At 38.6% G+C, this 14,293-nt stretch overlaps 1 protein-coding gene across 1 annotated transcript in view; it reads right to left on the bottom strand.

Moving 5' to 3' along the window:
* PDSS2 (decaprenyl diphosphate synthase subunit 2) overlaps positions 1-14,293 on the bottom strand; it is a 287,396-nt gene that overhangs the window by 43,023 nt on the left and 230,080 nt on the right. The window contains exon 7 of the mRNA XM_036767627.1: positions 982-1,014. Within this exon, the coding sequence (XP_036623522.1) occupies positions 982-1,014 (33 nt within the window). The remainder of the gene's footprint in view (positions 1-981; positions 1,015-14,293) is intronic.

Here is a 14,293-nt window from a genome sequence, read left to right as displayed (position 1 = left end):
TCTTACATGAAGAACAGAAAAAAGGAATCTATTGGAAACCATGAATCTCTACTACGTACAATTTGGTTTTTCTATTATTTTAAATTTAACATGGTAGTCCCTACAGTGCCCTGCTTATCTTTGTTCTCTCTGAACTTCCTTCTACTTGTCTGTATTTTTATAATATTTTATTGACACTCTTTTCTTCCCTATTTTTTTTGGCATTACTATCTTTACACTTCTTCACCCTTTACAACTCTTCAATGGAAAAAAAGCCCTCTCTCGTAATAAATAAGAACAGTCAAGCAAAACAAATCCACACATTGATTGTGCTTAAAAATATATGTCTGATTCTGCAACTCTAGTCCATCATCTCTCTGTCAGGAGGGAGGTAACATGATTCCTCATAAATTGTGGTCTGCTTTCACCTATGGAATGCCTTGAAGACACAGATTCTGTCATTTAAACTATTTTTTATAATGTCACCTATGCTCACTCTCTGGTGGTGAGGACAGAAAGGGCAACATTGTAGAGGTAGAGAGCTCTGGACTGGAGGGGTCTGGAGACCACTGTGATAGAGACCTCCAGTTCGACAGCCCGCCACATGGGGAACCTTGGCTTCCTCAAAATGTGGTTAATACCAACTGCCCTGCCTACTTCACCGACTTGTTCCTATATAAATGCAAAGTATTATTATTACCATCACTATTATTGAAAGAAATCTCAAGTTGTAAGCAATATTAATGTTTATGATAATGTTCAATGGTTTTATGTAAATTAACATGTTAATGAATGAGTAAAAGAATGAAAAAAAGCACTTTTAAAATGCTACCATGTGCCAAGACCCAAAAAGAAAATCTCTTAATCTTTGATCATGATTCTTTACTATATTTCAAAGTATGATCAATAATTAACTCTCTCTATATACAGATTATATGTTTATATACACATGTAGACAAATACATACATAGACAAATATATCTTAACATAAAATTCGCCTACCTTTGAATAGTTTAAGTTCCCTTTTTCTTGAGCCTTAAATGAAAAAAAAAAAGCATAAATTAAAATTTTGAATAATAGATCATCAAAAACTATGAAGCATACTTTGCTCCCCAAGGAACAGAAGTTCAACCACTCACTTAAAAAATGTTAAAATGGATTATTTTAAGAATCTAATTATATTCTTTAGGATTTAGAACCAAGCACAGTATCTGGGTTGAGTGCTTCTGGGTCTATGAACTTCAGAGCATTAGACTAGAGGATCACCACAGGAGGCAATAGACACAGTTTAGATAACTTAAGCATTTTCTAGCATATAATACCCATCAAAAGCCTCATAGAAAAACTGAAGTATCCACTTCTGTGTTTATTAAAGCCAGTAGTTATATCCATTTGGCACCTGTAATTCAGCCCAGAACAACTTGTTTACAACTCAAGCTTCAAAGGCATGTTTTGGAATGGATTTTCACATTGTACAGATTGAGCTTTTGCTCCGTCTTCTGCTAAGTCATTAATGCTGCAGGGACTAAGCACATGGGGACCAAAAGCATCACCCGGTTCTGCCATCTTTCTCTTTTGTCATAAGAATATGAATATATATATATATATATATGTATATACACATACACACACACAGACACTCAGCTGGTACTTTAGTGTTTTTGGAGTTCAGCTATGAAGTCTGAATGTACTGAATTGGTACTTTAGTGTTTTTGGAGTTCAGCTATGAAGTCTGAAGTGTTTTGGTTTAGTCATCTATAAGTTGTTTGCAAACCTTAAACATTAGCATTCGAAGACACATTCTAAGCTCTCTCCTCTATTCATTCTCTCCAACATTGCTAATACTTTGTTCTATGATATACCACTACAAAAATAACTAATGACAATTCATTTTCATCAATTCACAATTACCTTTTGAAAGTTCTGAAAGCAGAGAAAGAAAGTAAACACCTAGGCATGGCAGAAACAATGCTGGTTATCATCAACATCTTAACTTAAACTGACTCTAACCATGCAGAGGTGTCTTTTACTGTTGGCTGAATCTCACCTGAAAATCTCACCTCGCTATGATTAAGATTTTGATTCTGTATAGATATTTACCTCATGGGGCTATTAAGAAGTTTCATGAGTCACAAAACCACAGATCCCAAAAACAATTTGCAGTTTTTGCTAAGAAAGCAGTGAAAAACATTAGTAAATTTTGAAACATAAATTGCTAATTTTATCACAACTTGGGGAAAAGTATCAAAGAATAAAATTTATCTAAATGCTTCTCAAGATTTTAGCAGCATAAAAAACTGTTGATATCTACTCATTTGACAATGGAATATCTGATATGAAAATTGTTTTCACAACAAGTTTTTACAACTGATGAGCAGAAAGTAAACTGGAATACTGATTCAAATGAAGACAGATAACCTTGAAAAGTGACATCATTTCTTCTATTAAATTAACTTGGACACTTGAAGGAACTTCTATTCTCATTAGTTTGGGTACTCTCTCTACCACTACAGATTTTGAGAGTTCCTGTGACTTTACCACCTCTTGGCCAATCTAGTGATGATTCTCTTTGAATTTAGCAAGGGCCAGTCCTCACACGACAATCCTTCTAATACATTTTCCATCTTGAGAAGACTTGACACTCCACTGGCATTACCTTTAATTACCCAGAGTTTCTCCTATACCATGACGAGGTACGAGAGGAGAACTCTGGCAGAGGTTACTCTGTCTTCTAACATATTCTTATAAAAGACGTAGATTTTCTTTTCTTTTCTTTTTGCTGGGCAAGAAGGAGAGGATACAGTTTAGATGATTTTTGAATGTTTTTTTTTTTAGATAGAACTCACATACCTCCAAATACATTTGTGGATTAGAAACTCACTTTTTTTCTACTTTAAAGAATGATTTATTTTCTACATACTGATAATATACCATAAATAGAGTAAGAACTAAATAAACAGAGAATAGAGAGTGAAGATAATAGTTAAACTACTTCCATTTAAGAGTTCTTGAAATAGGATGTCTAGACTTTTTTCTTTTTTGCTCATGGAATTCAGATAGTTCAATGATTCTTAATTTTTTCCTCTTCTATCTGTTTTCTAGGTCAGTTGTTTTTGCTATGAGATACCTCACATTTTCTTCTATCTGTTTAAGCTTTTTGACTTTGTTTTAATATTTCTTGATGTCTCATGGAATCATTGGCTTCTATTTGATCCATTCTAATTTAATTCTTTTTTCTATAGCTGTCATTTGTTTTCCAATTTTTTTCCTTAAGTGGTCTCATTGCATTTATACAAACATTTAAAACACTTTTTTCAAACTCTTGCCTCATCTCTTCCAGGGATTTTATTTGAGTTTATACGCAAGCTGTGTTTTTCACTAAGGTATGGCCTATAGATGTTTTAAAGTCACCCTCTTTCTCATCTGTGTCTTCAGCATCACTGCCTTGACAATGGCTTATTATGTTGGAGTTCTTTCTTTGTTTGCCCATTCTTCCAGCCAGCTTCTTGACTTCAGACTCGCAGCTAGGGCTGGCCTCTGCCACATCTCTGGAAGGAAGGTCTTTTGCTGCTTTCTTGGGCTATTAAGTGTTATGTTATTCCAGATCTAAGGGACAGCCTGGGGACTTGTAAGCTTTCAGTGCTCCCTAAGTGGTCTGATCTAGGGCAAATTCTGACTGCTACCCCCGGTCTGAATTCTGAAAATTCCTGACACGGATTTGGGTCTGTACAAGAGTAAACTGCCGGTGGACTCTACCCCTACGAGCCAGCTAGAAAGTTCTGTTGTTTCAGTGGCAGAACTGTAGGCTCCTCTTTGGTTTGGGATTCCAGTCCTCATTATTCCTCTAAAAGCTGGGCTGGATGCTGGAACTAAGATCCCATTCTGCTTCTGGGTTCTGAGCCACACCACTAATGCCACTCGCTTTTGAACTTTCTTTTTTCTAGGCTCCTAGGGCCTACCTACCTGTGAACCACCTGCACAGGGGGTGCCCTGGTGTTCAGCCTCTCCCTGGGTAGCAGAGTGCTCTAAGGGGTGCAGTATGCTCTTGGCCCAATCCTGTCCCCAGTACCTGCAGAGCTGTCGCCCTAGGCTGAGCTGGGCTGGACAAATGACTTACTGTGACTTTTTTTGCATTTCTCCATCAGGACTTAGTCTGGTGCATTTTCTGGATCTGTTTGGAGGACAGTTCACTGTATGGATCCCTACAACTCCACCGTCTAGGCTCCACCTCTGCATAGCTTTTCAAAAGCCCTTCACAACTGACACGTCCCTAATATCTATCTTTTTAGCCACACTGAACTTCGCTGTCCCTCCTGCACTCTGTAAGCAGAAAAACTGGCTTTCTCTCTGATCTTCACACACAACATTTTATCTTCCATCTCTTTGTTTATGCAATGACCATCCCCTCAATGACAGACTTCACTTCCTCCTCGCTTCGGCTTTACAGAGTCCCTCTCTTCTTTAAGACGTGGCTTAAGTAGCATCTTTTGTGCCAAGCCTTTGCAGATCTCCCCACCTGCTAGTGTTCTCCTTCCCACACTACCTTTTAACTACTTTGTATAGGTTTGTACTTATATATTCATATGTACTTGTGTCTTCCCCATTAAAATGTAAAGTCCTTTTGAGCACTGTTGTATTCTTTGTACTTGTATTCTCAGTGCCTAGCAGAATGTCTCATACATACATAACAGGTGCTTCATACTTATTGATTGTTATTATTAATTTTAGTTCTTGAATAGGAGAGAGCAGTGTAATAAAGCAGAGAGAGTCCCATGCCAGGACTTAGGACACCTGGCTTTCCATCTGCCTCTGCCATTATTAACTTGTGATCTTGGGAAAGTTGCTTCACCTGGGAAGACTTGTGTGAACTAACTTGGAATTAAGTGAGTAGAACCAGGAGAATAATTATACTGTAATATCAATATTATAAAAATGAAGATTCTAAGATTTAAAAATTCTGATCAATGTAACGGTCAAGCAGGAGTCCGGATTAATAATGAAGAATGTTGCCCACCTCACAACACAGAGGTGATGGATTAATATGCAGAATAAGACATATATTTTTGACTCTTGTCGATGTGTGAATTTGTTTTGTTCAACTCTGCTTATTTGTTACTATGGTTTTGTATTTTTTTCCACTGGGGGGATGGGTGGAATAAAAAATAAATGCTTAATAATTAAACTTTTTTTTAAACAAAAGAAAGCTATTTTTTTTTTTGCTGGGCCTCAGTTGCCTCATTTGTAAAATTAAGGGGTTGATTTATGTGCTCTCTGAAGTCTCTTTAAGCTCTAGAATTCTGTGTGGACCAGGGTTATTTTCGTGACCAAAGGAGAATAACTAAATAAGCTCTCTAAGCTTTAAAGAGGATGAAATGCTCTATTTTTCTCCTTTTCATGACATCTGCCAGACATCATGTATTTCTAGAAAAAGAAGATATTATTAAAAATAACTTTCTCACTGGGGCTCAAAATAGGGTGATATTAAATAAATGCAAAACAGGAGGGCATTTAAACAGACAGCAGTCTTAAGTGGCTTCATGCTACACTGTGCATCTACAGAAGCAACTTTAAATTTCACTCCACAGAGACTCCCTGGAGGCTTCATTACAAGGGTCTTTTAAAGGGGCTCAGTCATCTTTTGGGCCCTTGTTGGAAAGCCTCTTGCCAGACGAGGTCATGGGAAACACAAGTAATTTTTTATCAATCTGTGGCGGTTCACAGAGAATGTGTGGTTGGAACCCGGCATTATCTTGAAAAATGTGAAAGTCGACAAGATAGCATACTAGTGTTCATAACTCTGCAGACTGTTCTCAAATAGCTGCAGTCAGCACTGTAAAATAATATTCTGTACAAACAGAGAAAAAAGCTGCTGCTTTTGAATGAGAGGATGTATAAAGGGATTAATTCCAAAGGTTTATATACCTAGTCTCTATAGACCAAAAGGAGATCCCATTTTGGTAAGTAATGGACATACAATGTAGTCTTTTACCTTAAAAAACAAATGCTTTTTTACGTCTGGTAACAAAGAGGAATCGGGTAACATAAATGAACCGTCTCCAATTTCCAACTGTTGTTATCTAGACTGGTGAAGTCTTGCTCTAAAAGCAGGAAAGCAATATTCCATAATACAGAGCGAGCTGAGAAACTGATCATCTGTAGTATGTTACCCTTCTAGCTAATCTGACAGCCAGATTCCTGAATAAAAGTGACATATATATATATATGTATATATATTTCCACCCCTCCCCCCAAGAAGATCTTCATTTCAGAGCCTTCTCATGTAATAACTTTTCCTAAGGGTTTTCTTCCTACAGGTTGGCAAAAATTTCTTGTAGGTAAAATAAGTCTTAGCTATAATGAACAATCTGTGCATCGGCAATGGTGTTGATTTTTTTTTTTAAAGGAAGAATTTTGGTACTTTAAGAGACTGCATGGAGGTGTTTAAAAGGGAAGGAAGTGCCAAATGCATCCAGGAAAGGCTTTCCTGTAGAACTCCTATATGGAGTAAAATTCTTAGGTCAAAGTCCTATTAAAAGGCAACGCTAAGCCTGGTAGGACTAAAATTAGAGCAGCCAGCTGTGTTTTGGTTTGGAGGCTTATGTCATTACCCACTGCTGATGTGATCAGGTATCTAGTAGAGAGATTACCAGAATATAAAGGAATGCTCCTCTGCTAGGGGGCTTTTAAGCCTCCTCTCCACTTTGCACAACCAATAAGAGCCCAAAGAAGGCCAGGGCCAAAGAGCATGATTCTGGAAGAGGCCTGTTCTACTGTAATGCTGATTAAATGGTTTTTAGCATATCCTTCCCCAAGGGAAGCTAATCAGTTTTTTGAAATTGGCTCATTGCCTTACAGTTAACTTTTCAGCATTCACTTTTCCTTAGGCTCAACGAAGGAGGAGGAAGCCTGGGACAGGTGGAAGACATTTCTGAGCCAAAGAGTAATAGGGCCTTCTGGTCTTTACATAGCAAGCTTCTTTCTAACCAAAGCTTTCCTTTTACATTTTCAGGCCCATCTTTCCTACTACCTACATTCATAGAATCTAGAGGAGGGAAGTAAAACAAAGAAGACAAAAGATAGCAAGGATAGCATCTACCCATATCTCTGAAAGGCCCAGAACAGAAGGCCAGGCTGGTAGCAGAATCAAGCCAAGAAGCTTGCTAAAGGAGCACAGGTGTTTAAGAAATAAAGCTTGAATTTGGGAGGAGAGGGTGGGAGGATGACTCAGACCCATTTTTCACAATTTTTATTTTGAGGAAACCCCAGAGGTCAGGTGACTTACCCAAGATCACAGAGGTAGCTAGTGACAGAGTGGAGACTCAAACTTAGGACACCATCCTTCCAGTCACCTAGACTCAACAAAGAGGTATCATCCTCACCTCCTCACTCTCTTGCACCCCCAAGCCCTGTATCCAATCTGCTGACAAGACTTCTAAATTTCACTTGATACAGGCTCTCAACACCTCACACTTGGACTACTGCAATAGCCTGGGGGTTGCTCTGCCTGCCACAAGGGTCTTTCCACTCTGTCATCAAAGTGATCTCCCTAAAGCAGGGCTTCTTAGACTTCTTCCCCTTGCAATTCCTTTTCCTGTTTTGGCAGTGTTCATTGGGACTGCACAGCCTGAGGGCATGTGCAGTGCAAAATGTGCATGCTGTGTGTTCAGAATCAAGGTTGCAGTGAAGCTGCCTGATACAGAACAGGCAAGCACCGACGGAAACACCTCAGATTCATTACATGTTTGATTTTTGGTCATTGAGAGTTCAGAAACCTTTTACTGTTGCCAAATTTTGCAACCCACAGTTTAAGAAGCACTGTCCTAAAGCACAGGTCTGACCACGTCATTAGCCCGCTCAACAAATTCCAGTGGTTCCCTATTACCTCCAAGTATAAAGTCCTATCTTTGGTGTTCAAATCTCTTTACAACCTCTAATCTCCTCCTTTTCCAGTCTTCTTACATCTTACACTCTAATCCATAATCTTTATTCCAGTGACACTGGCTTCCTTATTGTTCCTCAAAAAAGACACTCCATCTCCTGACTCTGGGCATATTCAGTGGCAATCCCCCATGCCTAGAATGCTCTCTCTTTCTCCTCATCTCTGCCACCTGGCTTCCTTCCCTTCTCTTCCAAGTCCCAGCTAAAATCCCACTTTCTCTAGGAGGCTTTCCTGATCGCTCTTAATTCTAGCATCTTCCTTCTGTTTATTATCTTTAATTTATCCTGTTTACAATTTGTTTGTACATAGTTATTTGCATATTGTCTCCCTCATTATACTGTGAGCTCCTTGATAGCTGATAAATCCATGACTAGCCACAGGAAAAAGATATGTATGTGGCAAATTATTCTGCCATAAAAGAAAAGGTGGACTATTTTCAAAAAGACTGATGTAGCTGCACAGGGAACTCTTAGATGAACTAAATTTTTTTATAAAGATATAACAAGGAAGAGAGGCAGTGTGGTGTAACTGATAGAGTGCTGGACTTGGAATCATGAAGACCAGGGTTCAAATCGCACCTCAGACAATTACTAGCTTCATGACTCTGGTAACCTCTTTGGGCTTCAATTTCTTCATCTATCAAGTGATGGCACTGGACATGATGACCTCTCATGTCTGTTCCAGCTCTTAATCTGTTGTTCTGTGATTTTAAAGAATCACATTTAAAATTTAAATAAAATTTAAAAGCAAAGGCTTTTAGCAGAGGTTAAGTATAAGGAAATGGTAAGTGACAGAAGAGCATTGAAAAGGCCAAACCCCAGAGAAAAGGTAAACAGAAAGGGCTGGGCCCTCTCTCTTTTAAAGCTATGTTCCTTGGGCTGATGCAAGGTGAAATGTACAAAGTAACAGCAACACTGTAAGATGATCAGCTGGGAATGACTTATGATGAAAAATGCCATCCATCCCCAGAGAAAGAACCGATGGTGTCTGAATGCAGATGGAAGCATACTTTTTTTACTTTATTTTTCTTGAGTTTTTTTGGTCTATATTTTCTTTCACAACATGACTATTATGGATAGATTTTGCATGACTATACATGTTTAACCTATATCAAACTGCGGGCCTTCTCAACGGGGGAGGAGTTGTGGGGAGAGAGGGAGAGAATTGGGAACTCAAAATTTTTAAGATGCTGAAAATTGTTTTTATATGTAACTGGGGAAAAATAAAAATAAAATACTTAAAATTAAAAAAAAAAGATAAAGCTATGTTCCTGGAAGATGACACAAAATATAAAGAAAGGATAGGATTGCTGTCTGGAGAGGATGGGAAGATTAATCAATTAATAAGCATTTATTAAGCACTAACCATTTGCTGTCCTCACGGGGCTTAAATTCTATGAGGGAAACTAGGTACAGTCAATCTTCAACATTCAGAATTTCAAGCATTTGTATGATTTTACTAGTAACCTTATTTTCACTTCTGTGTTGGCAGCCTTGCACATTTGTGGCCATGAGCAGCACAAGCTTGTGGAGTGGCTAGTATCTTAATGGTGCACAAAGCAGACTTTGCTGATGGATTATTTCAAGCTGGCGCATCCTTCACACTCTCCAATGCCATCCACCAGCCATGAAGGACAGAGTGTTGGAGGTGATGTCAAGACCTTGCCAGTCTTGGCATCTTCCAACTGCAGTGACTAAAGTCCCTGGAACCTCCCTCTTGGTTTTCAGGCAGTGGCCAAGTTAGAGGTTTATAGCTGTATGGTATAATGTTGAATGCCACAGTGGAAGGTAAGATTCAGGTTAAAAAATGTTTTTGTTTTAAGATTTTAATCTGCTGTACAGTATTTATGGTACTATAGATTTCATGTGTTACAAAAAGTAAATACAGTATTGTCTGAATTTTTTTTTATTGAGATGAGAGCACAAAAGATCACAAAATTCTCGGGAATTGTTTGTGAGAAAAAATGTTTTGCATGTTACCAATTTTATTTTGTGTACTGCATTTTAAGGGTTATTTCATGGTTACTGTGTTAGGAAAAGTACGTATTATCAAAATTAACGTTTTGTCGTAAAGACAGAGTGTATTTTCAGCAATCTCCCATGAGAGATTATAGTTTTTGGTGGTCACAGTAATCTATCCCCCAATTTGTATCAACATTTGTGTTTTTGATTTTTGTGCCTTTTTCTAGGAATGTTCCCCCTGTGAAAGTTGAAAATTGCCGCATATGCAGAAATAATGAGGTGGTCTCAGACACCTTCTAGCTGTGTGATTCTGGACAAGTTACAACCTCTCTCACCCTTGGTTTTGTTATCTGTAAACTAGGGACAATAATAATAATTCTATCTCCCAGGGCTGTAGGAAAAAATGAGATGTCTGTAAAGGGCTTTGGAAACCTTAAAGCAATATGCAAATGCTAGCTATTATTATTGAGATTTATAAAAAAGGGGAACTTTTGGAAGAGGATCTAGCAGCTGGAGGGATCAAAAAGGGCCTCATGTAGAAGACAGCTCTTGAGCTGAGCTTTAAAGGAGGAGTAACCCGTGTGAAGGCATGGAGATGAGGGACAGCAAGTAAGCCAATTTGGCTGAAGAATACATAAAGGGGAGTAATGCTTTAATAAGTCTCGAATTTATTTTGTAAAATGCTTTAAATGTCAGGGATGCTGGTATTTCATCTTACAAGCAACAGGGAGCTAGCTGCTCAATCTTCTCAAGCAGAGGCATGCTATAGGATCCCAAACTGCAAACTCAAGCAACTGATAAAGAAAACTACCCAAAAAATGATTTTTTTCAAGAATTTATGTTTGGTGTTATTATACTTTCAATAAATGGTACAACTATTTTCCGTTTGCTGTGTGCGTGCGTGCGTGCGTGCGTGTGTGTGTATGTGTGTGTGTGAAGGTAACGCTCTTTAAGTTAGAATAAGTAACACTGAAATGATAGCAAAAAATGAGAACAGGAAGAAGGCAAAACAACTCTATTTACTCTATTTCCAATTTCTTTTTTAAACCAGGAAGAATGATATGAAAACTGCACAGGAGAGAACACATTGCTGATTAGCAGCGACTTGAAACCTAGGATAAAGTGAGGAGATTATTAAGACAGCGCCTACCTACCCTTAATGAATTCAAGTCACTTGATCTGCATCAAATCCTACTCAAGGTGGCTTCTGTTGTCATTACTAAATAGCAGTGACCTTTGAGGAACTATGAAGAATGGAAGGGGAGCTAATGGACTAGAGATGAGCATGTCTGTTGAGTTTCAAAAAAGGGAAGAAGGTGGATGTTTCACATTATGGAAGTGGAAATGTGAAGACAATTCCTGGCAAAATTCTAGTACTCATTATTAAAGAGATGGTTCATGAACATACAGGAAAGGGAGCAGCATTTACTAAGAACCAGCACCAGATCATGAACAACAAGTCATATGTACCTCATGACAGACTATCCTGACACCCCATACTACCCAAATGTTCACTTCTGAAAGGGCTGTGTGATACAAGGAAGCTGTAAGTCTTGTGGTGGACTAATGTAACAGACTCCTAATTGGTCTTCCTAACTCAAGATTCTCCCTTCTCCAATCCATTCTCCACATAACTGTCAAAGTGATATTCCCCCCCCCCCCGAGAATTCATTTTCTTTCTTTCTTTCTTTCTTTCTTTCTTTCTTTCTTTCTTTCTTTCTTCTTTCTTTCTTTCTCTCTTTTCCTTCTTTCTTCCTTCCTTCCTTTCTTCCTTCCTTCCTTTCTTTCTTCCTTCCTTCCTTTCTTTCTTGGATATTTAATTTAGTATTTTATTTTTCCCTAGTTACATGTAAAAAAAAATTTTAACATTCATTTTTTAAAACTGAGTTCCCAAATTCTCTCCCTTCCTCCCTCTACATGTATAGCTATGCAAAACATATCCATAATAGTCACATTGTGAAAGAAAACAGACAAAAAAAAACCTCAAGAAAAATAAAGAAAGTTAAAAAAAAGTATGCTTCAATTTGTATTCAGACACCATCAGTTCTTTCTCTGGGGATGGACAGCATTTTTCATCATAAGTCCTTCAGAGTTGTCTTGGACGTGGTATTGCTGAGAAGAGCTAAGTCATTCACGGCTGATCATCTTACAATACTGCTGTTACAAAGTGATATTCCTTAAGCAAAGGTTTAACTACATCACTTTCCTTGATCAATAAGCACCAATGGTTCCCCATTACTTCTAGGAACAGATACAAACGCCTTGATTTGGTATTAAAAATCCCTTACAATTTGCCTCCAACCTATATTTCTAGGCTTATTATACATTATTCTGCTTTATCCATTACTCTCTATGGCAGCCAAACTAGGATTCTTGCTATTTTTACACAAGATGTTCCATCTCCTATTTCTGTGCCTGGAATGCATTCCTTCCTTACCTCTTCCTGTTAGAATCCCTAGTTTCCTTCAAAACTGCTACCTCCTATGTGAGACTTTTCCTGCTCCCCCTTGCTGTGCCTACACTAATTGTATACATGTTGTTTTCTTTGATATAAGCAAGCTCGAGAGTGGCTACCATTTCTTTTTTGTCGGTAGCCCCAGTACAAAGCCTGGGTGCAGTGAGGACTTAAAAATGTTTATTGATGGATTCCTGATTTTTTAGTCTCCCTCAGACCCCATGTACAATTAGTGATGTCTTATCGATTCTGCCTCCACAACGTCCTTTGAATAAATCCCCTTCTCTCCAGGCACACCACAACCACCCTCTCATTTCTCACCTGTGCTACTGTACTAGCCTAATTGGCTTACCTGCCTCAAGCCTCTAAGCCATACTCCAGAAGGCTGCCAAACTCATATCTCTAAAGTATAAGACTGGTCATAACTCATCTGTCCACAAACCTTCAGTGATTTCTTATTATTTCCAGGAAAAAAGATTAAAAATTTCTCCATTTTGGAATTTAAATTCCTTCTCACTCTGCCTGCAGCCAGTCTGTTCAGACTCCTTCTTTCAGGCAAGCTTCAGTTCAGCCATACTGGCCTACTGGTTCCCAGTGTACAACATCCCATCTCCTGCTTCCTCACCTTGTCAAAGGATGCTGACCTTATACCTGGAATGTTCTTCCCCCTCACTTCTGACTTTTGGTCTCCTTGGTTCTCTTCAAGGGTCAATTTAACTGTTACTACCTACAACAGGCCTTTCCTGAGTCTACTGTTAGTGCCTTCCTCCAAATTAATTTGTATTTATTTTGTATACATTTTTCTGTGTACATGTTGTATCCCTCCAATAGAATATAAGCTCCTTGAGGGTAAGGACTATTTCAATTTTGTTTTTGTATCACCAGTGCCTAGCACAGGCTGTTACACAGTAGGTGCTTAATAAATGCTTGTCGAATTGGATCAAATCTTGCAATGGTCAGCTCATATGTTAAGTTTGGGAAGCCACAGTTTAGTGAAGATATCAACAAACCAGGGGACTCAACAAACATTTATTGGTTTGGGTTATGAAATATGAGCACTACAGAATTAATGCTTTTGAATTGTGGTGCTGGAGAAGACTTTTGAGAGTCCCTTGGACAGCAGGGAGATCAAATCAGTCAATATTTAAGTTAGTTTAGGCTATTCACTGGAAGGTCCAATGTGAAACTGAAACTTAAATACTTTGTCCACATAATGAGAAGACACGACTCAACGGAAAAGACGGATGTTGGGAAAGATTGAAGGCAAGAGAAAAAGGGGAAAGCTGAGGATGAGATGAACAGACAGTAACATGGAAACAACGAACGTAAACTTGGACAGATTTTGAGACACAGTGGAGGACAGAAGGGCCTGGTATGCTGTAGTCCACAGGTGACACGGAATTAACAACAATAATGTCCCATATAATATCCCCGTGTTGGGAATATAAAGAAAGGCAAAAACAGTTCCTGCCCTATAGGAGCTTACTAACTAACGGGGAGACAACAGGGAAGCAATTATTGGCAATTAAAATACAGAGTATGAATGGAAGGTAGCCTCAGGGAAGCCCCAGCACTAAGGGGGACAAGGGAAGGCTTGTGGCCGAAGGGGAGACTTTAGTTGAGACTTGAAGGAAGAGCCAGGGGATCCTGGTGGAGGAGACAAGAATTCCAGGCATGGAGGACAGCTGAATATGGGGCACAGGACAGTGAAAAGGCTTGAAACCATGTTATAAGATGATCAGTTAAAGGTCCGAGGGACATATAAAACCAGGATTACATGGTTGTAAGAGTAGACTGAAATCATCCTGAAACATCAAGGGCCATCATGTGCAAAAGAGATTGGATTGTTCTCCTTAGTGTCAGGGAGGTGAACTCTGAACAACAGGAAGAAATCATGGGAAGAATTGTGTTAATATAAAGACTAAAGCAAACCAAACCTCCCTAACAATTAGTACGATT

The sequence above is a fragment of the Trichosurus vulpecula genome, chromosome 7 (assembly GCF_011100635.1).
Source record: "Trichosurus vulpecula isolate mTriVul1 chromosome 7, mTriVul1.pri, whole genome shotgun sequence".
NCBI lineage: Eukaryota > Metazoa > Chordata > Mammalia > Diprotodontia > Phalangeridae > Trichosurus > Trichosurus vulpecula.
The sequence above is the reverse complement of the archived record's forward strand: the minus strand, read 5'-3'. Positions and strand labels throughout refer to the sequence as shown.